Here is a 13,255-nt window from a genome sequence, read left to right as displayed (position 1 = left end):
ATAGTTACTGGTAACTACTGCTTTTCTGGTATTAGTTTCTAGAATTTACCAAAATTACTGAAAAAGTTTATTTAAAAAAAAATGAAACAAATAAAATCGACACATGCAGTACACATTCCTCCTTACTTTTTTACTCATTAAACCTACCTAATATAAAAATGTTAAGCTTTAAGCACACTCATCACCTCTCATGAGTTTACATCCTTGGGAATATTCTAAAAGGCATCAATATCTTGTTAATAAAGACTTGCTAATAAAGTTCAACCAAAACAAACCCTCACAAGAGACTGATACGTGGACATTTTATTAATTACAATTTGTCATGTAAAAGTGCAGCAGGTTCATACAAGGTTCCTGCCGTACATCCGGGAGTTCAATGCATCTGGGAGCAAATCTGAAGAGAATGGAAGGCATAAAGCAACTCTAAAAACAATGACGTCAAACACAGAAAAAAAGAAGCTGGTAACAAAAATAAAAAAGGAAAACAGCAAAACACATGAGTTTCCACACTAACCAGTAGTGGGTCATGGATGCGTCGCAGAAGGAAAAAACGAAACACGAGAGACATAAAAGAGGAAACTGTCCAACGGGATATTGCTGGTGCAAACGTGACGCGAGCTGAGCTCCTTTTCCCTCGGCACACAGCAAACACATAGAAAACACTCGCCGCCGTATCTCCAAGCCTATTATCCAACGTCTCTGGAAACGTTGTGCACTAATATCTCAATAAACGTACTCGTCAGTTATACATGTCAATTATACTACATTGGAAAACAGATTTAAATTTGAATGTATTTACATCCCTCTATCAAGGTGAACATGAGGTCAAAGTCTCGTCCGTCCAAACGTTTCTGCTACATTTACGTCCGGTCCTTACCATCCTCCGCTAGGATGTGAGAAAGCAAACCATCTGAACAGAAGCACAGTGAACGAACCCATTTCCCATAATGCAACGAGCAAACCAACCAGAGAAGGAAGTGGTATTTACACAAAGAAAGTCTGTAGAAATGACATATACATGTTTTCTGTGACGGGTTTCATACAATTCAAATCATATACAGACGCCTTCTGTTTCTTTTCTAAATATACACGTTTCCTTTAAGTGAAGTATACAAGTTTGTAACAAAGGTATATATGAAAACGCGGCTCGTGTAATAATTTATAATGCCGTATTTCCCGCCAGTTACAGAGGTGATGTGAAGTGAAGCGACGCTCCGTGTTTCTAACGTACCGCGCCGGTCCCAGCTCCCGCTTCCTGGTGAGGAGCTCGATCCGGAGCTTCATGTAGTGCAGCTGCGCTCCGCTTCCCATTCACACTCGCTTCAGCGCCATCCCTTTGTGTCCGTATGACGTCAAGTAGTTCCTGCGCGTCTCCATCTGCAATCGTCTGGAGGTGTGGATGCGGATGGGAGGAGATGGAGGCGGGACGAGGAGCGGCTCAGAGGTCTGGGAAGCGGCTGGGATCCTCTTTGTAGTCGTTGGGAATCGTAAAAATGGAGTCGTCGAACTCGTCGTAGCGGAACTCCTGAAAGGTCACGGTGGCAGTGATGGTGGGGAAAACGGGGATGTCTGAAAGAGAATCGTATCATGCGTTCACATTAACGACTCTGATTTTGAAGGCTGGATGCATCAGTATCTCAATCTATATTCCTCTTCTAGGCCAAATAAAAGAGGCCATCTTCACATTATTTAACAAAATTCTGAGGAACATAGCAGGCACTTCAAAAGCAACATAAACTATAATAAAAACATATCAAACTGTAATTCTAGTTATTTGTACATTACAATGATCAATGATCAAGCAGCAGATGCTAGACATTTACATTAAGCTTTGTTTTGTTAAGAGTTAACTACACTAGATAAAAGTGTAGTTTACTGTATATTATTTAACACTTTACTGTTTTCAGTCAAATTTTACAGTGTAAATAATATACTGTAAACTAATAAACTAAAAATGTTATATTAGTGTATGTTTGCAGTGTATTTTTACAGTTGTAGTTTACAATGTATTTTTGCCGTTTATTTGTTTGGTGGGTTTTTTTTACAGTTTGTTTATGTTGTACTGTTTAGGTTTGCAGTTTATTAATTTACAGTAAAGTAGTTTACACCCTATTAGTTTGGTGTATTTTTACAGTTTATTAGTTCACAGTGTATTTTTATAGTGCATTAGTTTACAGTATTTTACAGTTTATTAGTTTGGTGAATTTTTACAGTTTATTAGTTCACAATTAATTAGTTTACAGTATTTTTACAGTTTATTAGTTTACAGTATTTTTTTAGTGTATTAGTTTACAGTATTTTTACAGTTTATTAGTTTACAGTATTTTTTTAGTGTATTAGTTTACAGTATTTTTACAGTTTATTAGTTCACAATTAATTAGTTTACAGTATTTTTAGTTTATTAGTTTACAGTATATGTTTTATAGTGTATTAGTTTACAGTATTTTTACAGTTTATTAGTTCACAATTAATTAGTTTACAGTATTTTTACAGTTTATTAGTTTACAGTATTTTTTTAGTGTATTAGTTTACAGTATTTTTACAGTTTATTAGTTTACAGTATTTTTTTAGTGTATTAGTTTACAGTATTTTTACAGTTTATTAGTTCACAATTAATTAGTTTACAGTATTTTTAGTTTATTAGTTTACAGTATATGTTTTATAGTGTATTAGTTTACAGTATTTTTACAGTTTATTAGTTTGGTGAATTTTTACAGTTTATTTGTTTATGGTGTACAGTTTACTGTTTATTTTTGAAGTTTATGAATTTACTGTGTATTTTTTACAGTTCAGTAGGTTTACACCCTATTAGTTTGGTGCATTATTACAGTTTATTAGTTTACAGTGTATTTCTACAGTTTATGGTGTATTTTTTATATTTTATTCATTTACAGTGTACTGTTTACAAGGTATTTTTACAGTTTATTGTTAGTTCATTAGTTTTGCACTGAATTTCATTTAGTGTATTAGTTTGCAGTTAAGTTATTGCATCACTGTGTGTCCTTATAATGTTTTGTAATTCCACTGTATGCCTGCATTTGGCTGAAATGGCATGAAACAAACTAAATAATGCTCAATACGTCTACACCACCTATTAATCTTAATGTTAAGTGCAACATTTTCTACTACATTTTCACAATCAAAAACTGTATCCGTTCACATCAGTCAATGCACAGCGAATGAACATTATTTTTATTAGCATTATATTAGCAACAAAGATTAAAAAATGCTGAAATAATTTTATGAGGCCTTTATAACATAAGTTTTGATTACCTGGATTTTCAATGACAAACAGAAACTTTTCAAATTTCATTATAAAATCTTAAATTTTGAATCAAAATCGTCCAGGTCTGACGTGACATGAGAGAGAGAAACCTACCTAATTTGACAGGGAATCCTGGCGGAAGCTTCATCTGAACAAATTCTCTGAGTTTATTGAAGTGCTTGAAGGGTGCGATGACCTCCAAAACATTTAACAGCCTGTAAAACAAGCGAGACGAGACGTGATCAGTCAAACAAACGCCGCACGGACGTGGACTGGAGTCTGCTGAGCGCGGGACACTTACGACTCGATGCCCAGAGGAAAGTCCTGACTCATGGCTACAGTTGCTTTGAAGTTCTTCTTGCTCTCTTTGCACACGAGCTCTCGGCCCAGATGAGGAGCCCTACGAGAAAACAAACAAGACATGAGCCTCCAGCTGCTCCTCTCAGCACCGAGTGTTGGAGTATGATGGAGGTCTGACTTACTTTCCCGTCTCAGCGGTGATGTACTCCTCCCAGGAGATAGTGTTTGGAGACGGAGCGGTCAGCGACTGACGCCTCACCGGCTGACAGAGACAGAGAAACAAAGGTTCAAATATAGAGAATTCACCAATGATCTAAATCTCTTGTTCTCAGGCCAAAGACATGACTGCATGAGAGGTTCTCACCAGCAGATGGCGCTGCTCATCACATTACAATACAGTGCAATCAACTTCAGCTCAGTGTTGGGGAAACGCATTACAAGTGACGCAAGTTACGTTATAATGTTACTTTTTTCAGTAGTAAAAAAATGCATTACTTTTTAATTGACAAGAAAATATATGAGTTACTTTTTCAAATAAGTAATGGCAGTTTCTTTCCCCCATTTATTGATTAAAAGCTCTCCTGTCCCCATGTTGAGAGAAATTGTAAGATGTTACTTTAGTTCTAGAATAAATGTGAACATGCATTAATTCATCTCACTCACTAAAAAACTGATACAATGTTCTTCAAAATGAAAACAAACACTGAAATTCAACACAAACCTGCAATAATTAAATATGTTAAATAATACAAATATCCTTTATGCATTTAATCCCATTTTATTAACCGATGTCTTTGCTGCCGACCTTCGATGATCCAATTCATCCATACTAATAAGCAGAAATTAGGTAAATTAAGATAATCTAACATTTGTTTTCCTTTTTTGACATTTGTTCTTCTGTGGTCTACTGTACAGACGTCAATTTACTTTTCTCTAAACCTGAGGCTTTTGCTGTAAAAAAGGCTTTTACATTTGACATTTTTAAAAAAAAAATGAGAACTTTTTATATTAAAAAGAAACAAGCAAGCCCTGCCCAGATTTAAAAAGTAACGCAAAAGTAACGTAACGCATTACTATCCATAAAAAGTAACTAAGTAACGTAATTAGTTACTTTTTTAGGAAGTTGCTCAATATTGTAACGCATTACTTTTAAAAGTAACTTTCCCCAACACTGAGTGTCACCATACCACAGGTAAAGTAAATGAATAATAGATGATCCAAAAGGAGTTTATAGTTATTATATCTATTAAAAAAAACATTTAATCCCTTTAAAAAAATAATACAATTATAAAAATCACATGCCAGTGCCGGAAACAAATGCTGTCAAAAAACAACCAAATCTAGCAGACAAATGCAGTCACAACACCTGAAATGATCCTCCTGAATGATCAAAACACCTATATGTTACCAGAACAGGGTTCCTGCAGGATTGTCTCCTTTTTGCTCTGATTTTATAGTCTCTAAGGCCTTAATTTATGGATGGGTTTATTAAAGGATTACTCCACTTCCAAAATAAAACTTTCCTGATAATTCACTCATCCCCATGTCATCCAAGATGTTCATGTCTTTCTTTAGCAATAAAGAGATTATGTTTTTTGAAGAAAACATTCCACGATTTTTCTCCATATAGTGGACTTTAATGGTGCTCAACAGATTGAAGGTTAAAAATGCAGTTTCAGTGCAGCTTTAAAGGGCTCTAAATGATCCCAGGTGAAGAATAAGGGTCTTATTGAGGGTGTGTAAACTATCAGGAAATTTTTATTCTGTTAGTGGAGTGATACTTAAAAAAAAAAACCCGAAACCCTGCAGAAGATGGGAAAGTGGTGACTGAACTCACCTCAAAGTTCTGCTCAATGATGTTCCCTCCTTTGCTGAAGCTCTCCATGATGGCCTTGTTCCTCAGGATGTCCTCCTCGCTCAGGTGCTCACGTCTCTTCCTGGACTCCAGAACCAGGCCGTTCACCATGTAGAAATCTGCCAGGAAATTCCCAACTCGCTCCTGCGTCAACCAGAGGATGCTGTCAGACGCCATCAAACCACTCAAACAGAACATCGTGACTCATAATCTTCATATTCAGTGTGGAAATTAACTTTTTCATTAACAGGTGATATTTACCATCTCAAACTGATTTCCTGGGGCATTTTTACTTTATTAAGAGCAATTTTTTATAAACTTTTTGGACATATTCATCAGATTTTATGTCAAATTTAATCAAGTTTAACTGCAACTAGATAAAAAGATCGTCAAGATCAAACATACTGGAATAGTTTCAAATATACTGAAACTGCATCAAACTTACTGATTAAATATTAACTGAAATAAATTAAAATATATGAATAAAATGTAGATATAATAAACAACTTGAAAAATGAAAAAACAAAACATTTCATTGATGCATTGTCTTTCAATAATTCAAGCACTTTTAAGCACCTTGTACAAACCCTGTCTTTTGTGGGGTGATTTTTCAGCCCAAATTGATTTGTGATTCATTAATTGGCACATCATGTAATTAATTCGATGAAATGGTTTAGTCTCCAGACACGTACGGTTTTGTCCTCTCGGAAGAGCCAGCCGGTCTGTGCGCGGGAGAAGGTGATGGATTTGGTGGAGAGCGTGGCGGAGTAGATGTCGCTGCTCATCAGGATGTCCACCTCCTCCTCCGTCTCCATCTCGGACTCCTGAAACACATCACATACGTTACACGTTATACACAGACCAGCGCGGAACACGTTACGGCCGTGCTGACAGAGAACGTACCTCGTGATGAATCCGCTGATAAACCTTCTGCTCGTTGTCCAGAACCACGAAGGACTCTGAGGGAGCGGCGTCACCGCAGAAGATGAAGCTCAGGTCTCCTCTCTGACACTTCATATCGGTGAAGTCGATCAGTGTAGTGTCCAAACTACAGCACAAACACACATATGAACACTTATAGAAATAATACATTTTTTTTTTTCTTTTTTATAATTTCGTTAATTTTTTTTTTTTTTTTTACCAGAGGTGCCAAATTTTTTAATTTCAATCAAACGTACTGAAATACTGTAGTGTCAAACATAATGAAATCTACTGAAATAGTATCAAACATCCTGAAATAGTATCAAACGTACTGAAATAGTACCAAACGTACTGAAATAGTATCAAACATACTGAAATTGCATCAAATGTACTGAAATAGTACCAAACGTACTGAAATACTGTAGTATCAAACATACTGAAATAGTATCAAACGTACTGAAATTGCATCAAATGTACTGAAATAGTACCAAACGTACTGAAATACTGTAGTATCAAACATACTGAAATAGTATACTGAAATAGTACCAAACGTACTTAAATACTGTAGTATTAAACGTACTGAAATACTGTAGTATCAAACATACTGAAATAGTATACTGAAATAGTACCAAACGTACTGAAATACTGTAGTATCAAACATACTGAAATAGTATACTGAAATAGTACCAAACGTACTGAAATACTGTAGTATCAAACATACTGAAATAGTATACTGAAATAGTATACTGAAATAGTACCAAACGTACTGAAATACTGTAGTATCAAACATACTGAAATAGTATACTGAAATAGTATACTGAAATAGTACCAAACGTACTGAAATACTGTAGTATCAAACATACTGAAATAGTATACTGAAATAGTATACTGAAATAGTACCAAACGTACTGAAATACTGTAGTATCAAACATACTGAAATAGTATACTGAAATAGTACCAAACGTACTGAAATACTGTAGTATCAAACATACTGAAATAGTATACTGAAATAGTACCAAACGTACTGAAATACTGTAGTATCAAACATACTGAAATAGTATACTGAAATAGTACCAAACGTACTGAAATACTGTAGTATCAAACATACTGAAATAGTATACTGAAATAGTACCAAACGTACTGAAATACTGTAGTATCAAACATACTGAAATAGTATACTGAAATAGTACCAAACGTACTGAAATACTGTAGTATCAAACATACTGAAATAGTATACTGAAATAGTATACTGAAATAGTACCAAACGTACTGAAATACTGTAGTATCAAACATACTGAAATAGTATACTGAAATAGTATACTGAAATAGTACCAAACGTACTGAAATACTGTAGTATCAAACATACTGAAATAGTATACTGAAATAGTATACTGAAATAGTACCAAACGTACTGAAATACTGTAGTATCAAACATACTGAAATAGTATACTGAAATAGTACCAAACGTACTGAAATACTGTAGTATCAAACATACTGAAATAGTATACTGAAATAGTACCAAACGTACTGAAATACTGTAGTATCAAACATACTGAAATAGTATACTGAAATAGTACCAAACGTACTGAAATACTGTAGTATCAAACATACTGAAATAGTATACTGAAATAGTATACTGAAATAGTACCAAACGTACTGAAATACTGTAGTATCAAACATACTGAAATAGTATACTGAAATAGTACCAAACGTACTGAAATACTGTAGTATCAAACATACTGAAATAGTATACTGAAATAGTATACTGAAATAGTACCAAACGTACTGAAATACTGTAGTATCAAACATACTGAAATAGTATACTGAAATAGTATACTGAAATAGTACCAAACGTACTGAAATACTGTAGTATCAAACATACTGAAATAGTATACTGAAATAGTACCAAACGTACTGAAATACTGTAGTATCAAACATACTGAAATAGTATACTGAAATAGTACCAAACGTACTGAAATACTGTAGTATCAAACATACTGAAATAGTATACTGAAATAGTACCAAACGTACTGAAATACTGTAGTATCAAACATACTGAAATAGTATACTGAAATAGTATACTGAAATAGTACCAAACGTACTGAAATACTGTAGTGTCAAACATAATGAAATCTACTGAAATAGTATCAAACATCCTGAAATAGTATCAAACGTACTGAAATAGTACCAAACGTACTGAAATAGTATCAAACATACTGAAATTGCATCAAATGTACTGAAATAGTACCAAACGTACTGAAATACTGTAGTATCAAACATACTGAAATAGTATCAAACGTACTGAAATTGCATCAAATGTACTGAAATAGTACCAAACGTACTGAAATACTGTAGTATCAAACATACTGAAATAGTATACTGAAATAGTACCAAACGTACTTAAATACTGTAGTATTAAACGTACTGAAATACTGTAGTATCAAACATACTGAAATAGTATACTGAAATAGTACCAAACGTACTGAAATACTGTAGTATCAAACATACTGAAATAGTATACTGAAATAGTACCAAACGTACTGAAATACTGTAGTATCAAACATACTGAAATAGTATACTGAAATAGTATACTGAAATAGTACCAAACGTACTGAAATACTGTAGTATCAAACATACTGAAATAGTATACTGAAATAGTATACTGAAATAGTACCAAACGTACTGAAATACTGTAGTATCAAACATACTGAAATAGTATACTGAAATAGTATACTGAAATAGTACCAAACGTACTGAAATACTGTAGTATCAAACATACTGAAATAGTATACTGAAATAGTACCAAACGTACTGAAATACTGTAGTATCAAACATACTGAAATAGTATACTGAAATAGTACCAAACGTACTGAAATACTGTAGTATCAAACATACTGAAATAGTATACTGAAATAGTACCAAACGTACTGAAATACTGTAGTATCAAACATACTGAAATAGTATACTGAAATAGTACCAAACGTACTGAAATACTGTAGTATCAAACATACTGAAATAGTATACTGAAATAGTACCAAACGTACTGAAATACTGTAGTATCAAACATACTGAAATAGTATACTGAAATAGTATACTGAAATAGTACCAAACGTACTGAAATACTGTAGTATCAAACATACTGAAATAGTATACTGAAATAGTATACTGAAATAGTACCAAACGTACTGAAATACTGTAGTATCAAACATACTGAAATAGTATACTGAAATAGTATACTGAAATAGTACCAAACGTACTGAAATACTGTAGTATCAAACATACTGAAATAGTATACTGAAATAGTACCAAACGTACTGAAATACTGTAGTATCAAACATACTGAAATAGTATACTGAAATAGTACCAAACGTACTGAAATACTGTAGTATCAAACATACTGAAATAGTATACTGAAATAGTACCAAACGTACTGAAATACTGTAGTATCAAACATACTGAAATAGTATACTGAAATAGTATACTGAAATAGTACCAAACGTACTGAAATACTGTAGTATCAAACATACTGAAATAGTATACTGAAATAGTATACTGAAATAGTACCAAACGTATCGAAATACTGTAGTATCAAACATACTGAAATAGTATACTGAAATAGTACCAAACGTACTGAAATACTGTAGTATCAAACATACTGAAATAGTATACTGAAATAGTATACTGAAATAGTACCAAACGTACTGAAATACTGTAGTATCAAACATACTGAAATAGTATACTGAAATAGTACCAAACGTACTGAAATACTGTAGTATCAAACATACTGAAATAGTATACTGAAATAGTATACTGAAATAGTACCAAACGTACTGAAATACTGTAGTATCAAACATACTGAAATAGTATACTGAAATAGTATACTGAAATAGTACCAAACGTACTGAAATACTGTAGTATCAAACATACTGAAATAGTATACTGAAATAGTATACTGAAATAGTACCAAACGTACTGAAATACTGTAGTATCAAACATACTGAAATAGTATACTGAAATAGTACCAAACGTACTGAAATACTGTAGTATCAAACATACTGAAATAGTATACTGAAATAGTACCAAACGTACTGAAATACTGTAGTATCAAACATACTGAAATAGTATACTGAAATAGTACCAAACGTACTGAAATACTGTAGTATCAAACATACTGAAATAGTATACTGAAATAGTACCAAACGTACTGAAATACTGTAGTATCAAACATACTGAAATAGTATACTGAAATAGTATACTGAAATAGTACCAAACGTATCGAAATACTGTAGTATCAAACATACTGAAATAGTATCAAACGTACTGAAATTGCATCAAATGTACTGAAATAGTACCAAACGTACTGAAATACTGTAGTACCAAACATACTGAAACAGTATCAGACATATTAAAAAAAAAAAAATTTTAAGCCAGAAGTGCCAATTTTTTTAACACTAAGGACCACAAAACAAACTGAATTCAGAGAGGTGGACCTAAAGTAAATATCTGGCTATATTATATTAAAACATGTTAATTTTAAATACATTACAAAAAAGTTTTAAATGTTAAATTATTTTTAGTCAAATTCACTGACTGTTTTTTTTACATTTCAATAAAAAAATAAGCTAAAAATGTAAATAATATAATACATGAAGATATGCTTCAATTGCATGTTTTTCTTCCAGTTAATATGTTTAAGGTTTTTTATATGTCATCACCGTTAAAGTGTATTTTATTTCAAGTAGCAAACTTTTTTTGCATATTTTTAGTGTACTATTATAACCTTTGTCTTTAACTGTGAAGGTAACAGAAACTGAATGTTTCCTGTTAAACTAACGCTGATCTGTGACGTTCAACACTCTGAATAACCAGCTGACATTAGTTAGTGTGGGTGGATAGAGATGCATATTAATATCAGGTTTCATTCAGAGCAGAAATATGAATCTGACACTGACTCATGTGAAGCTGACAGCAGGAGTCAGATCAAACGTACCGGATGTTGATGCCCTGTTTGTAGATCTTACAGGCGTCAGAGGGTAAAATCCGTGAGAGTAAAGGCACTGTGGAAGAGAAAAATCAACAACTTAAAAACACATCTGCTGGACAATCCAAGCAAAACAGAATTGATTCATATTTTAGATTCAGGGTATTTTCTTCACACTTGCCAACATTTCAACACCAAAACTCTTCAAAATTATGAAGTAATTGTTATTGTTAGCAAAAACTAAAATAAAAACTAAAATAAGTGTTAACTGAAATAAATTAAAATAATTTATTTTATTTCATAATAAAAATAATAAAAATATTTAGATAAATTAAAACGACTTAAGAAATGACAAAAACACTATAAATTACTAAAACTTTAATAATTCAAATTAAAGCAGAACATATAAAAATAAAATCACATTTAAAATACTAACTAACTATTTTAGTACTGTAGTACTTGTGCAGTAATTGTACATATAACTGTATTTGCTGAGCTAAATTTAATTTATAATTTTAATTTATAAAAAATCACGAGTTACAGGAACGATAATCAGTGCTAAAACAGACACTGAAACAGTATCAAGCATGCTGAAATAGTACCGAATGCAATGAAATAGTACCAAACGTACTGAAGTAGAATCAAACATACTGAAATAGCATGAAACGTACTAAAACAGTACCAAATATACTGAAGTAGTATCAAACATACTGAAATAGCATGAAACGTACTAAAACAGTACCAAATATACTGAAGTAGTATCAAACATACTAAAACAGAATCAAACGTACTAAAAGTATCAAGCGTACTGAAACAGTATACTGATGTAGTATCAAACATAGTGAAATAGCACGAATCAATACTATTACAATATCTTCTAACATATTATAATAGTATCAACATTTTTGTACCATTGAATGTACTGAAACTGTATCAAACATACTAAAATAGCATGAAATGTACTGAAACAGTATCAAGCGTACTGAAACAGTATACTGTTGTATCAAACATACTGAAACAATATACTGAAGTAGTATCAAACGTACTGAAACAGTATATTGAAATAGTATTAAACATACTAAAATATTGTAGTAACAAATGTACTGAAATAGTACACTAAAATAGTATCAAACATACTGAAACATTACTAAACTTACTGAATAAATGTTAACTGAAATAAATTGAAATATATAAAATAAACGTAGACATAATAAACAACATTCAAAATACTAACAAACTAATAGTATATTTTAGCATTGTAGCACTTGTGCAGTAATTGTACATATAACTGTATTTGCTGTGCTAAATATAATTTATACTAAATATATACAAAATAAATAAAAAAATCATGAATTACAGTAATGATAATCTGGGTTTAAAAGTGCTTATTTATCATGAAACTATCATAAATCTATCATAATGTCCTTCACATCCAGCAGGATGCAGTGCAGTGTGTGTCCAGCAGGTGGAGTGTGCATATGTGTGTTTGACATGAGGACACACCCACAGACGGATGACCTCAGCGCTGTAAACAATCCCAGTGTCCCCATCACACACACACACACACACACACACACACACACACACACACACACACACACACACACACACACACACACACACACACACACACACACACACACACACACACACACACACACACACACACACACACGCACACACACACACACACACACACACACACACAGAGCTCCGCCGAGACCTCATCCACTAACACAGCGACTAAAACACAAAGCACTCACCCCAGCTCTGGAAATCCCAGTGCAGCTCCAGATAGAAATCTCCCAGCTACACACAACAGGAAAACACAACAGCACACATTACTGAGAGTGATAACATACAGAAACAGAAACATTTTCTCACTGTAAATGCATTTATCTTTTATTTTTTGTTTATTGCCATGTTAGCAGCA

The 13,255-nt window shown here is 32.9% G+C and overlaps 1 protein-coding gene across 1 annotated transcript in view; it reads right to left on the bottom strand.

The window, feature by feature from the left end:
* Nucleotides 1-290: 290 nt before the first annotated feature.
* ankrd13c (ankyrin repeat domain 13C) overlaps nucleotides 291-13,255 on the bottom strand; it is a 33,444-nt gene continuing 20,479 nt past the window's right edge. Inside the window, exons 5-13 of the mRNA XM_073825768.1 lie at nucleotides 13,086-13,131; nucleotides 11,332-11,398; nucleotides 6,324-6,468; nucleotides 6,113-6,244; nucleotides 5,403-5,564; nucleotides 3,748-3,827; nucleotides 3,567-3,665; nucleotides 3,380-3,480; nucleotides 291-1,569 (exon numbers count right to left, since the gene is read on the bottom strand). Coding sequence (XP_073681869.1) covers nucleotides 1,439-1,569; nucleotides 3,380-3,480; nucleotides 3,567-3,665; nucleotides 3,748-3,827; nucleotides 5,403-5,564; nucleotides 6,113-6,244; nucleotides 6,324-6,468; nucleotides 11,332-11,398; nucleotides 13,086-13,131 — 963 coding nt within the window. The 3' untranslated portion in view covers nucleotides 291-1,438. The remainder of the gene's footprint in view (nucleotides 1,570-3,379; nucleotides 3,481-3,566; nucleotides 3,666-3,747; nucleotides 3,828-5,402; nucleotides 5,565-6,112; nucleotides 6,245-6,323; nucleotides 6,469-11,331; nucleotides 11,399-13,085; nucleotides 13,132-13,255) is intronic.

This window comes from Garra rufa, chromosome 20 (genome assembly GCF_049309525.1).
Source record: "Garra rufa chromosome 20, GarRuf1.0, whole genome shotgun sequence".
Lineage (NCBI taxonomy): Eukaryota > Metazoa > Chordata > Actinopteri > Cypriniformes > Cyprinidae > Garra > Garra rufa.
Note: the sequence above shows the minus strand (reverse complement) of the source record. Positions and strands in the feature narration are given on the sequence as shown.